The sequence below is a fragment of the Panthera leo genome, chromosome D3 (assembly GCF_018350215.1).
Source record: "Panthera leo isolate Ple1 chromosome D3, P.leo_Ple1_pat1.1, whole genome shotgun sequence".
NCBI lineage: Eukaryota > Metazoa > Chordata > Mammalia > Carnivora > Felidae > Panthera > Panthera leo.
The window spans coordinates 14806863-14827173 of record NC_056690.1 but is presented as its reverse complement, the minus strand read 5'-3'; the positions used below and the strand labels follow the sequence as shown (position 1 = coordinate 14827173).

General features: G+C 43.8%; 1 protein-coding gene across 5 annotated transcripts in view; it reads right to left on the bottom strand.

The window, feature by feature from the left end:
• Window positions 1-20311, bottom strand: part of SUDS3 (SDS3 homolog, SIN3A corepressor complex component) — a 109139-nt gene that overhangs the window by 70812 nt on the left and 18016 nt on the right. For 2 of the 5 annotated variants that reach the window (XM_042909876.1, XM_042909878.1), the window contains 7 exons: window positions 19272-19367; window positions 18242-18303; window positions 18060-18081; window positions 16787-16892; window positions 9501-9585; window positions 6190-6275; window positions 772-915 (listed from right to left, as the gene is read on the bottom strand). In XM_042909876.1, coding sequence (XP_042765810.1) covers window positions 873-915; window positions 6190-6275; window positions 9501-9585; window positions 16787-16892; window positions 18060-18081; window positions 18242-18303; window positions 19272-19367 — 500 coding nt within the window. In that variant the 3' untranslated portion in view covers window positions 772-872. Of the gene's footprint in view, window positions 1-771; window positions 916-4065; window positions 6276-9500; window positions 9586-16786; window positions 16893-18059; window positions 18082-18241; window positions 18304-19271; window positions 19368-20311 lie in introns of those variants that run through there. The other 3 variants (XM_042909875.1, XM_042909877.1, XM_042909879.1) reach the window with 2 other exon arrangements.

Here is a 20311-nt window from a genome sequence, read left to right as displayed (position 1 = left end):
TGGACCATGAGATCATGACCTGAGCCGAAGTCGGATGCTTTAACCGACTGAGCCACCCAGGTGCCCCTAATCTCACCTACTTTGACCCCACACCCATTCACCCCATCGGCAGGCAGACACGTGATGCCAACAGACAGGAGCATCAGGCTGCAGAAAAACAGAGCACACCGCTGAGTCTCCAACTTTTGAGAAACAGGGGAGAGAATCTTTCAGATTCTGATTATTGGTCTTCTCGTATCAGTAAAGTGAATTTTGTCATTTTAGAGATCTGTATCTTTCAGAGAATTGAGCAAACACAGATTAGGGAAAATGGGTAAAGGGATTAAGTGTCTAGGTACCTATGCTGTATCTTATCTCCCTCACTCCCCTAGGGATCCTTCTGAACATACATATCTTTTCGTCTTAATAATCATAGCTATTCACAAAAATACCTACTCTGGTAAACACTAAAATTCCTAAAGCTAATATATTTCTCATCATGTCATTATGTCCAAAGAGAGTGAGCTGGTGCCCATGTTTCTAGAGCATTCCACCTACTGTCTTTTTAAAAGCAGAGAAGGTGCTTAGCTTTACCAAAGATAGATGTGGGGCATCTCTAACACTAGCAGAAGAGACCAGAAATTGGTTTCATTCCTGCCTCTCTCCAAAGACTGCAAACCCTGGCTTTGGTGGTTACGCAGGCTGCTGGTTGGAGCTGAGCAGACAGTCTGAAGCAGGTGACATTGAACTGGTGTGTTCTTTCGTTCAGTGGCTCTACAGCAGGACACGACATGAAAAGGTCCACCGACATCCAGAGAGCAGCAAGATGTAGCGTGTCCAGCTCTCCATCTACATTTTTAGAAACCAGTTCAATGGCTCCTACCCTTCCCTGCTTACTTCAGAGATGACAAGAAAGGCAGGCAGGAAGAGAGTGATCTGGGGAAAAAAAAAAAAAAAAAGATAAGTGTTTTCCTCCAAAGGTTCTCATGTTGCTTATTAAAGTCGGCTCCATCAAGGTCATTCACTCTTTACATTCTAAATGGCTCCGTTTTCTGTTACACACCTGCCCACGCTGTTTCAGAGCAAAGGGACCTCTCGGCTAGTAACTGTGACTCTCACAACTCGATTACCAAGGAAGAAGCCCGGAGTTATCTAGCAGGGGAAAGGGTCCTAGCAAATTATAGCGTTTTTACCTCTGAAATTTGCTCTGTAAGAGGTGAGAGCAGATAAAAACAAACTCCCAGAGAAGGGCTGGAGAAAGGTGGAAATGCTGAATGCACTGTGAACAAAGGGGGCTGGGAAAAGGCTGCACAGGGCAGCGCTTAGGAACCCTGGCTTAGAATCTGAAAGAGCTGGGACTGTGCAAGCTGGTGTGTGTGACCTTGGAGAAATTACCTAACCACCCCCTGTGATAAAGGAATGTTTCCTCCTCTGAAAACTGGTGATAACAATAGCGTCTTCTCTCCAGGGTTGTTATGAGGCTTCGATGAGATAATAAAAGTGAAGGGCACAGTACTGAGGGCTGGAGCTATTATTATTCTCCAGCCCACCTGTCTTTGCACATCATTTTGCACTAACAGTATCTGACAACATTTACGGAGCACTCACTAGGACTAGGCACTGTGATGAACTCTGGGCTTCAGGGGAGAATTAAGCCAAGTCTTAGACTATGTTAACAAATACATCAACAATATAACAAATATATTAACAAATTATATTAACAACTGCATTGGGAGTATCAGCACTCTTTCACAGATTACAAGGACTGAAAGAGAAAATGCCTGCCTTGCAGCGTTTAGTATACTGCCTGACCTAGACAAAGAACTCTCACAAAGGCGGATGCTGACATCAAGGGCAAGTTCTGTTTGCCTTGGCGACAAGCGGGAGGGTGACAGAGTTAACCTGAATGGTTTTTGTTGTTGTTGTTTTTACCACCCCTGTGTCGCCACATCCTTCACTACTAGCTTTCACGTCCCTGGCGAACCCCTAGCCTCCCACCAGGGACTTGGCTCTTCTACAACTCTAGAAAGACCCAGGTGCTCAAGAGCTTGAAGGTTAAGATGACGAAAATAGAGAAAACCGGTCGAGCTAGCCCTTACCCCTGCGAGGACTGGCAACCGGAAGGAAGCCTGCTCAGGCCGTGGGTGCTGGTAGTGCTATTTCCTAATCTAGATGACGGGTTGCATGGACGCATTCACGTTGAGAAGATTCAACTTGTACAAATAAGATTTGTGTGCTTTTCTGTACAAATGTTACAATAAAAAATTTTAAAAATAGTGACCACCCTTCTCCAACATCCAAAGCACAGAACAGCCCTTCCTGCTGGGCATGCCACACCCGGGTCGTGAGCACAACAGGTCTGTCACCTGTGGCAGTTAGCAGCCTCCTCAGTTTACCCACCAGGGAGCTGTCGAAACACCAGCATTTTTTTCCCCCTTTGGTAAAACTGGGAAGCAGTGCTCTAGAGTACCAAATGGCAGCATCTTCTTCAATCATACGAGTCTACCTTAAGGTTTTTCCTATCTAAGGTCAATTGCATTGACTCAACTTTCCATGAAATTGTTTTATCATCTCCAACAAGGAGAGTCTATCACATTGATGGGTCAACACCTCTAGACTGCTCTTTACAAAACTGAGAGCCTTTGACATCACTCCGTATCTTCCTCTTCACAACGAGCAAGCATCTAGTATATCCCTCCCTCTCTCCCAATTTCCTTCTCCCACAAACGCTGGAGGGAAAACCTAAAATAAATTTCAATCATTTATCAAGTCAATGGATATAACACAGACTACATGCTGGTTTTCTCTTTGAAAGTTTATTGTTATTTAAAAAAAAAAAACAACCCTATAACTTTTTACATTTTACATTCACCTCTCAGAACATTTAATGGTACCAGTTAATGAGGATATATAAAAAGCCCACCAGCTGCTTCAAATGGCTGCAAATATTTTACCATGTTCTGGTATTAAAGTGGTTTGAACTCTTTGGAAAAAATGGCATAACATTAAGTACCAAGATTTCAAATTCCCAAATTAGAAACAAGATTTTTAAGTCAGGAGGAAATTTAGTAAAAATTCAAGGATAAAAGGAAAGGTTAATAGAAAAACAAAAAAAAAAATATTGTAAAAAATAGGATTTCCCCCGCTACCCCAAGGTAGGTTAAAAAAAAAAAAAAAATGCGACCAACCCCCTCCCCGCTCCCAGTATTTCTCTTAGAAAAGTCACCCAACCCTGAATACAGGGTCTCACACACAAAGACAAATAGCTTGATTTGCAGACCAGCCTCTGGGATCTTATACTGGCCCCAGTTAGAAGAAGGAAGGAAGGAAGGAAGGAAGGAAGGAAGGAAGGAAGGAAGGAAGGAAGGAAGGGAGGAAGGAAGGGAGGGAGGGAGGGAGGAGAGAGAGAGACAAGAAAGAAAGAAAGAAAGAAAGAAAGAAAGAAAGAAAGAAAGAAAGAAAGAAAGGAAGGAGAGAGAAATTATGTAGTTAGAGATCCATAAATACTGGTATCCAAACGAATGAAAACATCCCGGCTTTGGTATGGCTACGGAAATCTGGAAACTGTTCAAGAGGACACTGGCTTTGGGAGAGAGGGACTCAGGTGGTGGGGAAGGCAACACAAAGGCTCTAAGCAGAGGTAAAATAAATAATTGGGACGCATCCATAGCAAACACCGTGTATAATCCTGAGGCAGGTGCCTCAAACAAAATACACATATAGGTTCTTGATCCAAATAACACAAGTGCAGGTTCTTGATCAGATTAACGCACATACAGGTTCTTGTTAAGAGTTGTCTAGATCAACCTTTTTCAAAGTATGAGTTGCAAGAAATAGTTTGAATTTAGGGAGAGCGAAAGAGCTTCTGGAATAAGAATGGCCACCTGGGCTAAAAGCCAGACCCTTCTTAGTCCAGGAACCTCAAAGTCTGTTTTGCCCATCACAAAAGCACCTCCATCTCCTAACAAGGGGGCTCTGCCTGTCAGAGGGGCTGAACTGCTGGCTTGTCATCTCTGGGGTAATGAAATAAAAAACTAAATCTTCTGGGACTAAGAGTACGATTTACTGTGCTGTGTCTCAGGTCTATTCCCCATCTGCCCCCGTTTTCACCACACTATGATTAAGGGTTGTGAGGACAAGAGAGAAGCAGAAGGCAGTGATGTGGCCAAGGCCAGAGCACTACCTCATCACCCTCAAATTTACAGAAGAGGCAAGGCCAAAGTGCCCATACCCTGGTCTTCAAATAAATAGTTAATTCACAAAAGCACAAAGGTGCCACCAGACAAGGAAGAAAAAAAAAAAAAAGGCAACTTGTTGTTTTGATGCAGAATCCCAGTTATCAATACAGTCCGTTTCAAAAAACCAAACTTTGGTGTACTGCTAGAAAGCCAAGTAAGACAATCATTCAGAAACAAACAAAAAAACCCACAACTTTGATGACCACACACACTACATCTAGATATACTTCCATCACAAGGGCACTAGAGGATAACAGCCGCCTGATATTACGGGATGTTACACACCCACAGTGACAACTCAAGCAAGAGAGCAAAGGCTGTCAAGAAGAAACAAAAGATGAAGCCTCTGTTTACTATGGACTTGGTTCACCAAAGCAAACATCATAATGGGGGCTGGGGGCAGAGAAGCAGCACAGAACACGGAGCCAACTCTAAGTAAACAAGCATCATCTACCCTGTTTTCTAAATGAGACTCCGATACCAGGGAGAAAAAAAAAAGAGAAATGAATTACAAATGAAAACAAAAATGAATCTGTACAAGTCTTTACTCTGAGTCAGTAAGGTTTGGTCTCTGTTGAAGCCAGGACTTACAAGAAAAGGTGATTCACTGCTTTTCATGGCCCCCAACTTGCTTTGGGGTGTGGACATCAAAAGACAACACAAGGAGAATCACCCGAGACGAGGGGTACTACATACAAAGATGTCTTAGGATGTGTAAGGTCTACTGATTTCCCAGAGAGATGCTAACAGTTGCTCTAACCCCAAATTCATTAAATATCCTAAGGTGACAGCTATCATCCAGAAAATCCCATGTGCCAGGGAATCACTCCTCCGATGATGGGAAGGTGGGGCAGAGAGTACGGGGAAGGCCGTTTCACCAGGAATCATTAGGAAGAGCGCAGGTTTAGCGGCAGCCACGGCAGAGTTTTCTTTGTCTTCAGGCTGGACCAGACCTCCCGGGAGGCAGGGGGCGCCGACAACAAGGCCCCACGGGCTTGAAATGGTCGGGGCAACAGCGGCATGAGCAGCAAGAGTGCAATCTGAGTTATGAGTGAGCATCTACAGATCACTGATTACTGCACTATCAGTCTTATCTCCCCACCTACAATAGATAACCTGGATAATCAGCCTGGGCGAGGTACCATTCCATCGACTCGGAGCAGGGGACAGAAATGAATTAGAAATAAAAACTTCTGAAATGACCACTCGTCCCAGCTTGAGCTAGAACAAACATGTCTGAATATACCACTTGCATTAAATAACATTTAAAATGCAGGACCTTCAGCACATTATGAGCGTGAAAACGCCCCCTCCCCCAACCCCATTTACTCCGTGCACGTAGTCACCCAGGCAAATTTTTCTGTCGCTCAGCCAGTGGAATGGATGGCATACGCCAGATGTTACACGAGGCATTTATTTCTCAGAGAAGGCTGAGAGCCAGGAGACTTAATCTCCTTCTGCTAGGACCTCTGCCCCAAGCTTCTGGAGAAACAGTGAATTGGGCTCGACAACAGAAAGAGCTACGTGATTCACTAATCAGATTCATGAAAATGCCGTGTAGACTGTATCCCTTCCTGGTAGAAAGACCTAAAGATAATTAATTAAAAAAAAAAAAAAAAAGTTCCTTCAAACTCAAAGGAGCCTTTAAAAAAAAAAAAAAAAAAGACAAAGTATAAGCAAAAAAATAAAATAAAATAAAGAAATGAGTAAACCAAACTCCCAATACTCCCAAAAGTAAGAGTTCATGGTGACTGACGGCTGGAAGAGGTTGAGGCAGGAAGGAGCAACGCAAAGACCGAAGCAGCTGCCACCAAAGCGCCTCGCGGAATCCACAACAGCGCTCCCCATTTTCCAAGGCCAAGGAAGCAATTCCCGGGTTAAAAACTTTCTATTTGGAAGAAAACAAAACCAAAAACCACTCCAGAAAAAAGGTCAAGGGAAGAAGAACACTGTAGAAAGTCAAGCCGCTGACCTCCGGCGGATCACGAAGAGCCCGCGCTGAAGCTGGCCCAAATAGATCCTCATCTTGGTGCTGTCACTGGTCTTCCTCACCCAGATCTGTAGGCAAGAAGGAAAGGGAACAAGATGAGAGGGGCTGACAGCAAATACCGAGGGGCAAATTTTCCAGAGCCTCAAAATATCTGCATGAATGGGGTGTGGGAAGAACACTGGCAACCTCTTCCTGTCTACCTGTGAGGTCTTCAACCCACCTCCTTGACCTGTGGCCCTGCTCCCAGAAACCACCACCCGAGACAGCAGGCGGCAGCCCTGGGCCGCCCTTCTCCCTCTCTCACACCTCTGATTCAGAAAATGGAAAGCAAAGGGACACCTGGATGGCTCAGTCGGTTGAGTGACCGACTGCGACTCAGGTCATGATCTCATGGTTTGTGAGTTCGAGCCCCGCGTCGGGTTCTGTGCTGACAGCTCAGAGCGTGGAGCCTGCTTCACATTCTGTGTCTCCCTCTCTCTTTGCCCCTCCCTCACTCATGCTCTGTCTCTGTCGCAGAAATAAACAAACATTAAAAAAAAAAATTAAGAAAATGGAAAGCACAGTGATCTTGGGTTCTGTTTTTGCCTTGATCTTAAGGAATGACATTTTTTTATTTGGTTTGATTACAGCATTATCAACATTCAAAATACATGTGTTCACAAATATAAACTCTCAATCAAATTTGGAAATATTTTCCTTGCCAAGGGACTTCCATATTATAGCTTTTCGCTACTCTGGTTTCCTGGCAATTAAGGCAGGGGGAAAAAAAAAAAAGAAAGAAAAAAAAACAAAAAGGAACAAGAAGAGGAACAAAAGCCCATGAGTGAGCTAAGGCCCAATCAGGATCATCAGAAGGCTCAATGAGCTTGAAACAGTCCTTCCCTCCTAGCCACATCCTTCTCCCACAGATCGCAGCAGATGACTGCTATTTCACCAGGCAGAGGTGTTCTCGTGCGGCATCAAGGATGAACTTGGGCAGCGGGAGACGGCCAGGGCAGACGGGGGCACTCAGCAAGTGTCATCCTCTGCCCCAGCACTGGGAAGAAAGCCACCTCCTCGGTCACCCGACACACCTGAGCTTTCTCATCTTCAGAACAACCCTACGAAGTCCTATCCTCACCCCCATTTTACGGAAGAGGAAGGCTGAGTCCCCTTGTTGCTGACACCTGCTATCGAAACTCCTTGCTCTTGTCCCCAAAACCAGCCCGGACTCTGCTTCTCACCCGTTCCTCATCCATTTTAACTGATATGCACCAGATGGGGCCTGACGCAGGATTCTGCTTAAGTTCTTCAAGTTCTGCTTCTCCCCCACATGCATCTCCAAGCCCATCTTTCCCTCCCCCTCCCCTCCCAGCTTCAAGGGTTTAAAGTGTTCCTGGTCTCGTTTCAGTCTCTTTAGTTCATGTATCAACAAGAGCCCTTACAGTCAAATATGCTGGTTTAAAACTAGGGGCGCCTGGGTGGCTCAGTCGGTTCAGTGTCTGACTTCGGCTCAGGTCATGATCTCACAGTTCATAGCTTTGAGCTCCTCTTTGGGCTCTGTGCTGACAGCTCAGAGCCTGGAGCCTGCTTCGGATTCTGTCTCCCTCTCTCTCTGCCCCACCCCTGCTTGCGTGCTTGCGCACGCTCTCTCTCTCTTAAAAATGAATAAATGTTAAAAAAAATTTTTTTTTTACCTCAAGTTAAAGATCTCACATGGAGCTGAGCCCCTAAGGACCTTGCAAAAGCACTTTAAACTGAAAAATGACCCCCAGAAGGGCTGAAATGGGGAGTCACCAAAAGGCTCAGACTCCCTAACCAAATGTGCCTGGAGTCAACTTATGCAAAGGCCACGTGGCTCCAGTGTCACTTTGGATCTGACCTGAAAAATGAGCTAGAATACTTCCACGAGGTGAGAAATATTTCCTCATCATCAGAGTCACATGCCTCTCTGATACACTGAGGCTTCTCCCCTCCAGGTGACATGTCTCAGTGTCACCGTTTTCTTGTCACCTCACTGACACTCTATTGTGTCAAAGGATGACCATCTTTAACAGAGAGAGTAAAAAATGTAACCTGCGTTGCTATTTTCCTGAAAAATCTCGAGGTGTCCCAGAGGACAACGCACTGGTTGTGAAGTGACATTTAGGTCCCAAGAGGCCACGGGGCAGGGCACAAGGGCTGCTGAGAAGTCACAATGTCTCTTGCCGACGAACAGCAGGTCTCTTCATCAGATCCCTCTGTTCTGGTTCTGACGTGGCTTGGGGTGACTCACAGACCCCAAGCCAAGAGAAAAAGGACATTCATTTATCTGGAAGGTTCTCCCTGACTTCTGAGTAAACAATCATTTTGCAAACTAGTCACATTTGAGGGCATTTTCAATTCAGGAAGCTGGGAGAATGGAAGAGGCTTAAGTTATTTCATAATCCAGTTTCATTAGATTTACTGTGCACTGGCACGAATAAGTTACAGAGGGTAGACACCTAAAAATCAATTTCTTTGCAGACATTTGTGGACTGATAAAAGATCAAGCCAATCGAGCTATTAAAGTTTTAAACTTTTTTAAAACTACTAACAATACAAGTTACACATTGCTGACATCCCTCTAATGAAGGGCCAGTCGGAGAACTCACATCGTCAATCATACCATCCGCGGGCATAACCCTCTGAGCTGACTTTGGAACCAGTCCCTCTCCTACAGGAGAGACTCTAGGAAACCAATACCTAAGGACAAGAGCCTGGTAGCTCACTGCTGAGAGGTGCAAGAGGACACGTCAGATCATAAAGACAACAGGCAAGGAGTAGTGTGTGGCTCAGATCAGGCCAGCATCCATTTACTGAGCACTTACTGTACGCCAGACCCTGTGCCAAGTGCCTCATTAAAGCCTTCCAGCACAAACGTCTCAGTAAACATGAAAGCTCTAGAGAAATTACAAAGATGGAGTATGCTCCACAAGCAAGTTTCATTCTCAGTACATGGTTACCTTCCAAAGCAGCAGGATACGAACATACAGATATCACACAGACTTGCCTTCTGTTCTTTCCTGTGGTCTCTCTCAGTGGTTCCCAACTCAATTACTGTATGTGGGGCTCACAAATACCACCAGGAATATACAAATCCACATATGTTGTTAGTCCAGCAAAGCAAGGAATTTTCAGGGGGCACTGTGACTACGTGCAGCTTCTGCCTGAAGTGCTGACTTCCCTCCTAACCCGCACAGCACACCAGGTTCCACTGCACTCTCTGGGCGGCGCCCGCACGCTTATCGCACTGTGCTCTCCTCTCCTGCAGGATTAGGGAGTTCAGTCCCTACCTCATTGGCTCCGACAGAGCTGATCACACAGCTCAGCTTCTGGTTGTCCTTTGACTCCAGATAGATGGCTTGGCTCTTGTGGTACCTGCCAAAAACAAGACACAAATTTGTCTATATTTTTAACCACTGTACTAAGGTATGACTGACATGTTAAAAAGCTATACATATTTACTGTTTGTAACTCGAGGAGTTTGGGGTAAGTATACACCCATGAAATCATCACCACCACGAACATACCCATCTCCTCCCAACGTTTCCTCCTGCCCTCTTCTTTAGAGTTAATTGTTGTTGCTGTTTTTCCTTTTGTAGAAAGAACACTTCACGTAAGAGCTACGCTCTTAACAAATTTTAATAATATAGTATTGTTACAGGCACCAATTAAAAAAGGAAGGAAAAAAGGGAGACAGAAAAACACCACCACAAAAAAATATAATTAAGAGTCTTATTTTACATTTGAGGAAGAGCCCGGATTTCAGGTTTAATTTAAAGGCTTCCATCCTTGGATTAGACCAGACGGCCTCTTAATCTTCTAAATCTGAAACTTCTATTCCTTGGGCCTTCTGCAGAGGGGAAAAGGGGGCTGAGGAAAGGCTGGGAAACTAACACCATGTATTTACTTTTTATTTGGACTATAAAACCCATTTCAAAAAGTAAATTACAATTTTTCAAAGAAAACCTATTCTGGGGCACCTCAGTGACTCAGTCGGTTGAGCATCGACTTTAGCTCAGGTCATGATGTTATGGTGATTCATGAGTTCAAGCCTCACATCGGGCTCACTGCTGTCAGTGCATAGCCTGCTTTGGATCCTCTGTCCCCCTCTGTGTGTGTCCCTCCCCAGCTCACGATCTCTCTAAAAAAAACAAACAAACAAAAAACGAACCCATTCCCACGGGCAAGCCCATCTCAAATCACTGAAGGTTCAGTGGATAAAATACACAAATAATAGAACACTTGCTCAAACCTATTTTCAATGTGTCCAAATAAGTCATCCATAAGAAGGAAGGCCAAATTCAGCCCTTACTTTGGTCACTCAGATGACTCATTAATCACTTACCGCATACCAGTGAGTACGCTGGAGGTTGGAGGTGGGCAGTCAACAGGGCCACAAGGTCCCTGCTGTCACACAGCTTCAAATACAGTGGCCATGAAAAATACTGAGTACTCACCCTGGCAAGCATAAACCAGGCGAAGTTCTGAGCATCAGGGTATGTACCAACGGGGATTTAATTTGGCCCCATCAGTCAAGAGAGCTGCCTTGCATGAAGCTGACAAGACAGACATTCCATTTCAGCCCCAGTAGCTATCCTCTTGGCCTGCAGCACAGGACCACCTTCAACTTCTACAAGCTCAGGGACAACGCCGAGGATGAAAGTGATGAAGCCAGGGCCAAAGCCCAAATGAGACAGCAGCAGCTGCCACAGGAGGACAGAGCAGCTGCTGGACTGAAAGAGTTGGAAACATCAGCTGAGGTGCGGCTGGGAGCCCTGGCCTGGGCCAGCCCCAGTCAGTCAAAAATCTAACCTTTGGTTCATTCTGGCTGCACAGATCTGGCCAAACAAACCCACTAACTCATGTAAATTCTACCAAAACACATCTCCCAGCAACGCACTGTATCCTATTCTTGGGGGGGGGGGGGGGGGAAGGAGGGAGAGGCAGACTGCTTTGCTGGTATAACGGTATAATGAAATAATCTACTGCCAAGATATCACAGTGAGAGATGGACTTCACTCCCACAACGAGCTTTTTCCAATCGAGGTTCTAAGCACTCTTTAACCTGCTACTTAGAAGCTGAAACTCGGGTTTCTAACTCAATTTACTTCCTGAAAACACTGTTAAAAGAAATCGAATCATAAATGCAATTAGAACAGCGAGATTGGTTTAGACTCAGCTTTAAAGTTGCTTTTGGCCAGAGATCAGTTGGTAAACTGGGTCAGGGGACCTTCATTATGCTAAATATGTAATATCACAAGGTCTGAAGTATACAGCGCATGAGGAAAGGCTGAATTAACTCACAGCATCACTCAAAAACTCCAGTTTCCCTCCCACATCTAAGCCAACTTTCCTACGTAAATAGAAACATCTCAAGTGATGGTCAGAATAAAAATACAGAGAGAGGGGAACATTTGGATGTTCTACAGGGATTATGAGTTATTAAAGGGACATAGACACAAAACAACATGCACCTAGCCCCAAGTCATTCTGATACTATTTTCTAAACACTTTAATAAAGAAAGGTCACAGTGTGAAGAAGTAGGTTACTAGTGTGGAAAGGTACTTAATATACTGCTAAGTGGAGGGGGGAAAAACTATGTCCATTATGTTCCTGTGCACATAAAACAGATGTATGTTGCGTGTGTATCATACACATACACACACACAGAAAAAAACTGGGTAAATCTGTAGTTAAGATGCATAATAAAACGTATATTACAATTTTATAGAAATGTGAATCTAAATTAAGAGTGGTATTATATACATAGCAGCGCTATCAACAACAGCCAATTTATGGAAAGAGCCCAAGTGTCCATCAACTGATAAATGGATAAAGATGATGTGGTTTACATATACATACTACTACTCAGCAATGAAAAAGAATGAAATCTTGCCATTTGCAACAAGTGGATGGAAGGTATTATGCTAAGTGAAGTCAGTCAGAGAAAGACACATGATTTCACTCAAGTGGAATTTGAGAAACTCAACAGATGAACATAGGGGAAGGGAAAGAAAAATAAAACAGAGAGGGAGGCAAACCATAACAGACTCTTAAATACAGAGAACTAAGGGTGGCTGGGGAGGAGGGGGTGTTAAATGGGTGATGGGCATTAAGGAGGGTACTTTTTGGGATGAGCACTGGGTGTCACACGTAAAAGAAGAATCACTGAGTTCTACTCCTGAAACCAAGACTACAGTGTATGGTAATGAACTTGAAAATAAATAATACTAATAATAAAAAGAATGGTATTCCTTTTATTGCATGGCTTTCTTTTTTCTGAAATAATCAAGTGTTACTTATGTTAAAAATCAAGCAAATCATGCTTCTGGAAAATACCTGAACAACAAAGATGGGTAAAAACGAAACGTAATGTTAAAATTAACATCTTAAGGTCTATTAAAGACAACAGCTAACTCTGGGAGATGGGTCAAACAATCCTCATGAGACGTGTTGCTTTCCTTCAGATCTGCACAGGATGCAAACCCCAACACCGCTGATCGGCTTTAACAATGAGATCTATGAGGTCTATTACCACCGCCACCCCCCATCCCAGAAGTGGTCTGGGACCTGAGCATCTGGCCACCTCCCAAGTCTGCCTGCTCTGGGATCACCAAATGGTGGTGGCTTGAATGTCCACCAACGGTCACCATTTGCTCCACAGTAGAGCTGGCCCATGCGTTTCCCAAAACAGCCTGGGACCTGGGAACCTGGTTTCCTGGGAAACAGGACCTGGGTTTCCAGGTCCTCCTGAACCAGATCTCACACACCGCACCATGGTCTTGAGGAACCATTATCCCTGGATATCAAATCTATTCAATGATCTGAATTATCGGGGAGGTGGGGGGCAAGTCCTCAGAAATTAGAGTTTATATTTTCAAAATGAAACTAAAAAGTATATGACAACCTTAACATACAAATTTACTTTTCTTTTTTTTTTTTTTTTTTTATTAAAAAATTTTTTTAACGTTTATTTATTTTTGAGACAGAGAGAGACAGAGCATGAACAGGGGAGGAGCAGAGAGAGAGGGAGACACAGAATCTGAAACAGGCTCCAGGCTCTGAGCTGTCGGCACAGAGCCCGACGCGGGGCTCGAACCCACGGACCGTGAGATCGTGACCCGAGCCGAAGTCGGCCGCTTAACCGACGAGCCACCCAGGCGTCCCATACAAATTTACTTTTCAATGCCTAAAGACCAATAAAAGAGAGGGAGAAAACTGAAAATAAACTTAGACATAAAAACTCTTAAAAAGCAGCGATAGAGCTAATTTAGTAAAAATGTACATTATCACTTTTTTGCCAATTAACCCATTTTACAAGCTGCCTTCATCTCCGATGAAAAAAATACTTGAAATAGCCTCAGAGAACAAGCCCCAAAAGTCAAATTGACTTTATCACTTTATTACTAGTGGAAATCCTAACCTGGGAATCCTGACAAATGAGCTCATAAGGCTTTGCTTCTACTGTTAAACCCAATGAACTAGAATCAACACTACCATCATGGAAGAAAGCAATTTCCTTAAAACATGGGTCAAAAAGGAGGAGGTAGAATTAATTTAATTTTGTATCCTACTGGGAACCCTGATATTAACATTTCATTTCCCAAAAAAACTAAATGCCATGTTACAGCTCTGGAACCTCAAGGAGCCCCGATGCCAGGTGTAAATCTTCACCGTCTCAACAGTCTTTGTCAGTCAAAGACTGGAGGAAGCAGGGGGACTTCGTTCCTGATTCACATCAGCAGCCCCAGATTTAAAGTAAAGAGAGATAAACCAGTCCGCCGGCACCATCAGTTAGTTATTTTAAAATATCAGCCACTTTCGTGGTACTTGCTAAGAAGGATCATTAGTCCAAATCAAAATGTGAGGAAGACTTACAGCAGGACATAAAATGCCTTAAAAGCACTACCAGACCAAGGCAAAGCAAAGATGCTTATCTTTCAAAACGACACGTAGCTTGATAAGTGTTCACGCAGAGATGGGAAGCCTGAATCACACTCATTTTGCTGAAGTCGTTGAAAACTCAATGAAACAGGTTTTGCCAGAAATACTGTCGCACCAAAATACTCCACACCACTGCAAAGAGCATAAAGCGGTGTGCTGACCTCTCAGATTCAGGACTGGTGCAGAAGAAGGAAGGATGACAGCCCCCAACCTGACAAAGGCCAGACGTCAAGAGCCTGGGGAGAGAGGAGGCCAGCTACACGCTGGTCAAGAGCATTGGCCAGGACTCGCATGATACGGCAGGAAAAGGAGAGACCCACCACCTTCCAACAAACATGTCATCAACTCTGACTGCCAAAGCCAAAGGAGTGAGAAACAGAATACAGATGAAAATAATCTCAATATTTAACCATAAGCAACTTTAAATTCACTGTAGAAGGAAAATGCTCCCAGAAACCTTTTTTTAAAATTAATCATTTTTTTAAAGTTTATTTATTTATTTGAGCAGGGGGCAGAGAGAGAGGGAAAGAGAATCCCAAGCAGGCTCCACACTCAACACAGAGCCCAACGCAGGGCTCGATGTCACAACTCTGAGATCATGACCTGAGCCAAAATGAAGAATCAGAAGCTTAAAGGACTGTCACCCAGGTGTCCCCCCCCCCCCCCCCCCGCCGAGACCTTCTTTTAAAAATTTCTGCAGCAACCATGAGAAAGACAGCAAAATTCATTCAAAATGCTCAGGAGGTCTAGCACATCTAACGTCACCACTCTGTTTACGTTATGAAACACTAGGCACCGTGGATCCCTTCTTTAGAAAAGCAAGAATTTTATTTTACTGCATTTCACCCTCAAGACAAGTCTCATAAAGTCTGAGACTTAAGCCTTAGAAAGAAGATCTGAAGCAACGCAATTACAAAATGAACATCATTTGAAATATCACATGGCTTTAAGACTCATAGATCCGTAAAAACGTTAGTGATAAATCTCATCATTTTTGAAGACAGTTCTTATGTGCGGGCTTGATCTTTAAAGGTTATTTGGTTTTCATTATTAGAAACATTTTTCATCTTATTTTGCCCCTCAGCGTGTTGACCTGTTGGGGCCTGCCACCTAGTGGTAATGTTCTCATAAGCAATGTTAAGATACAATATAACTGGACTTTTTGAAGAAAGCCAGAGAATAGTCAAATGAGAGGGGCAGAAGTCACTAAGATCAGGCTCACAGACAGAGGCCTTCACCATCTACTGGGTAATTAACTTACTGTAACCTGATATTTTGGTGGAACGGGATTATTTCAACCATGACTACGTTTCTAAGTGTTTCTGCCTACTTCATAAGTGTGATATTATATTGTAATCAACTAACAATCTTGGGCGTTTTCTTTTAACAAAGCTCAAAAAATTCTAAATAGCCATTACTCTAATTTTGGAACTGTAGGTTAAATACACTGAAACTCAAAAGATCATTATAAGTGATAGCGATTATAAATGATAAGTACAGAAAGTATGCAATAACCCCAGATAAACATTCTCCACACAAACGAGTGAAAATTCAGAATGCAAATCTGTGTCCACCAGGACATAAACTAAGTGTGCCTGCATATGGACAGTGAATAAAAGGGATCTATCAGAATAAAGGAGCTGTGATACGAGGAGGGATCCAGGGTGGCTTAACAGCTAGCAGAATGCCTAGTTACAGAACAGATAGTAACATTTGTTGAAGGAGTAAGTGAACGAGTTTGTAAGCCCTTTCATATTGCTTTACTCTCTCCTCTCCGATAGAAATGCTGGTGGTCTGAAGGTGTCAAATGGTCTTTATTCTGAAATTATTTCTGGCGTATTAAAAAGCTAAGGTAACATACCTATACACTCACATGCAGCTAAGAAAATTATGCAAATAACGGTTTAAAAAAAAAAATGGTCTCTAAACTGGTAATGTTTTAGGATTCAACTCCCCCAAGTATGTTTCCTGGAACATTCATATAGCAAAATAATGCATGCAAAAACAGTACCTGGGGTCAAGTAATATCTGATAACATCTCAGAAATTGACAATGCACATTAGCATATCAGAGTACCCAAAAAAGCACGACAATGAAGAAACCCAATTACCTTAATTAACATGGTCATACCCCAAACTCATCTGACCACCAAATCCTTTTTTCCACAGAATACCTATTAATTTTAGTGCACAAGGGCAGAGTTAAGAGAAGGCAGAGAGGGACCTGGCCTCAGTCCACAGGGGTAGCACCAGAGACAGAGGCCTGCAAATTCTAGCACGATGATAGTAGCACGGACAAGGGGTCCCTATCAGAACACGTTTTTGGGAAACGCTGTGTTCAGAGATCTAATGATCAAATGACTCCTGACGCATTTTTTTTTCTTTAAGTAAGCTCTACGCCCAATGTGGGGCTCGAACACATGACCCCAAGATCAAGAGTCCCACGCTCTTGATCCACCGACTGAGCCAGTCAGGTGCCCCACTCCTGACACACTTTTAAATGTTATTCCACTTCAGTAGTATGTAAGTTAAGCAGCAGCCAGCCATGCTCAGTGATAACGAGAACCCCAGCCCTCTTCCAAGATGTTCTTTTGAGACTCCTGCGAGTAATCTGTGATTTTCCACAACATACCATCTTTTATCATAGTACAGTTTCCCATCTTCTATCCGAGCTTCAAATCTCTGGGCTGGAGACTCTGCCGGCGTGGCAGGCAAGTGTTCAGGAGAGGACGGGGATGCTGGAGGAACCAAAGATATTTCAGTGACCAAGCATGTAACAAGCATGTGGGTCCACCAGCTAACATGCTTTAACTGAAATGCTACTAAAAGTGGTAATAAACTCGATCATTAACTCCTCAGGGGTGTAAAAATGAGAATTCAACAAAATTTTTGTGTATTATGCCTGACTTGCTCCTCAAGGCAACCCTGTGAGGTAGGCGAGGCACAGGTTAACCTCACTGAACAGAGGAGAAACCAGAGATGCAGTCTAAGGGATTTGCCCAAGGTCCCTAAGAGAAGGACTAAAACCCCAGTGATCAGAAGCCCTGAACGGCAAAAATTAGAAAAATCTCTTTGTAAAACTGAGCTCATTTCTCGAATGATTTTTTACTTACTAGGTAGAGCAGGCCACCTTGTGTGTACAGTCAAGTTAACACAGTGGTCCTAACTACCGGCGGTTCAAAGGATCTAAATTCATACACTTTATACAAACCCCTCCCCATCATGCCTTTAGAAAATCAGGACCTCTCTGCAGACAATGGTAGCCCTCAGGAGGAAATTACTAAGAGAAAAAAGAATCTTGTTTCCTTCCACAAGACTTGGTGAGCAGAGAGATGTGTGAGTAATCACAGTGCTTAAAACGTAACAATGCCTTGCCCGTTCAGAATTCTATCTTGCAGCCTAGCACAGACTCTCGAGTGCCACTCTGAAAGGAACCACCATGAACACTGGGCTGGCCTCTTCTATAAACTGGGACTCTGAGTCCCTTACCAGAGCCAGGCTGTGAAAAGGCACTGGAACAGCACTGCCTAGCACTCAATTCCACAAAGTAATGCTGAAAAATCCTTCTGGTTTCATTTCCAGAAATGGAGGCAGACTTAAATCTTGTACCTTGAGGCCTACACAGAAGGAAACCTTCACCAGCCAATCAATCAACTGTCTCTTTTACAATAAATCCTAAGGTAAAGGCAAAAATAGCTTCAACATAGCGGGGCTAAAAAAAAAAAAAAAAAAAAAAAAAAATCAGGGGAGGGTGCACTTAAGGTTCCCTTCAGTCTTCATGATGACTGCTCTTAGGCAAATAACATTTTATTTTTGAAAAGTGCAACAAATGCCTGTGAGATAGAAGCATGCTTTTCCAACATGATAAAAAGATTGCACAAACGCCAGTAACACTGTGCACTTACCTGGTCTCTTGGGTGACTTAAGCTGTAGGAAGAACAACAAGAAATCTTAGAACAAATCATTTCAGATGCAACTTCACGTGTCAAAGGTATCAAACTGATTTAACAAGTAACACACGAACAACATGAAGCACAAAACCATTACCAAGCCTAAGCTTTCAAATAAATCAAAAATCAAACCGTACCTTATTTAACGTTCTCAGATCCTCCATGATCTGTTCATCTGTTAACAAATAGTTTAGCTGGGGTGTTGAGAGTTAAAGGAACATGTCCGAGGGCCATGGTTTCCAAGCAAGCAGAAATCAACAAAACAGTACCAGAACTTTAGAATTTACAGTGGGACTGCGTCGGGTGCTGTTTCTAAAACAGTGTGCCTCTCGGAAGTTGCTGATTCTACTAAATGTCGTGGTGCCCAGGTATGTAAACAAATTCACAAATTTCTTCCAAGCGTCTCTAAGTCGTTCAGAAACTACAAGAGTGAGAGCACAGGACACGGTACCAGGAGAACTTCCTCTTCAGTTTATGAAGTGCTCTTGTTCTAAAGATCCGAAGCCTTGCACGTGCGTGCACACACGCACGCACACACACACACACACACAGGCGTGGGCTTGTCCTTCCCACGTAACTTAAACCCTCGGTTGTGAAGACAAAGGTACCTGAAGTCAAAACCCTTTCTTGGTGGCAAACAACTGAATCATTCTGTGCAAATGGCCACTTATCCTCTCCAAGAACAAAGAAACAGAAAGAACTTTGCCATGCGTGCCCTCTTCCCACTCCCATTTTTATGACTAAAGGGCTTTTTTATGAGACTGAAATCTCATTCGCTTTAACAATTTGCATTGCACTGGTTTCAGGATGTAGATAACAGAGGTACAAAAGATAGGTATCACTGTCCTTGTTTTACAGGTAGAAAAACCAAGGCACGTGTAATCTGAGGTCACCCTGAATCTCCAAGTGTTAACACTAGGCTGAACTCCCAACACCAAGTGCCTTTCCAAAAACTGCTATCTATAAACCCCTCCCACTGGAAGCAGCAGCAACTAAGGACTCAACAGTAAAACGGCCATTCCCTAGCTCATGGGTAAATACACACGCTTGCCAATCACAATTTCTGTAGGACAGTGGCCATATATATTCTAGCAAACAGTTAAGCAAAAGATTCAGTCTAAAGAAAAACAGCTTGATGAAAAATTAAGGCTTGATGCAAATGGATATCAGGAGCAGGTTTTCTCCTCTTGTCTGGGATGGGGACAGGATCATTTGGTCGCCTCCGCAACTTTCTGGTCATGATGGGTTTCACTTCCATAGAATCTGTGGCAAGAATTGAATGGGTAAATCTATCCGACTACCACTTGAAGTAAGAATTGCTGTACTGTACAAATATCTGCCCCAGAGCCACCCAATCAGAACTGTTTTACTGGGGACATCCGGACGTGGCTCAAGCCAGACATCCATTTCAGACTTCAGAGGAGGGCTATCCTGAAGACTCAGACTGGATGGCCTAAGTGCACGCCGCCCCGCCCCCACCGAAATGCAGCCCCACCCTGCGGTCTACCTGTGGAGTCACTGCAGGCATCTCTCCAGCACCCCGAAAACTAGAATTTTCCTCCTCTTCCCTCAAATTAAGAAGCCACGGAGTGGTAGGCTCTTGGGATCAGAAGGAACCTTCGGGTCATCTTGGTCAACTAATTCTTGCAGTGCCCATGGAGGGAGGGAAACTGAAGCACATGCATGCACAAGGCTCTGTGAAAGGTCAGTGGTCTCAGCACCAACATCTTTATAGGACATCTTCATTTACAAACTTAGACTCTTCAGTTTCATTTTATTCTGTAACGTTTTCTAGCTACTTAACTATCAAGAATGATCTAATGAAGGCTCATAATAAAGGCCTTTTTCATTCTTCTTGACTTTTCTCTGCAGTCTGACACTGCTGTTGACTCTCTTTACCTTAAAATCTCTCCTCCCCTTGCCATCACCACCCAGATCTCCCCTCACCTGACCTGCCTCCTTGGGCTCCTTTCTGCTGGTGACCTCTAGAGTCCAGTCAGTTCTCAGCCTGTGTCCCAGTGAGCCTCCATAACCAATACCAGCTTCCCCACCCTTCTGAATGGCAACCTATGCCCGGCAACACCATCCACTCTCACTTTTTGTCTCACCTCCCATGGCTGCCTCCTCTCCCGAGTCTTGGGGACATCACATCTGTCCATCCCTCTTGGTCAGGACAGACTCTGTCATTGTCACTTATCTTCCCTCAC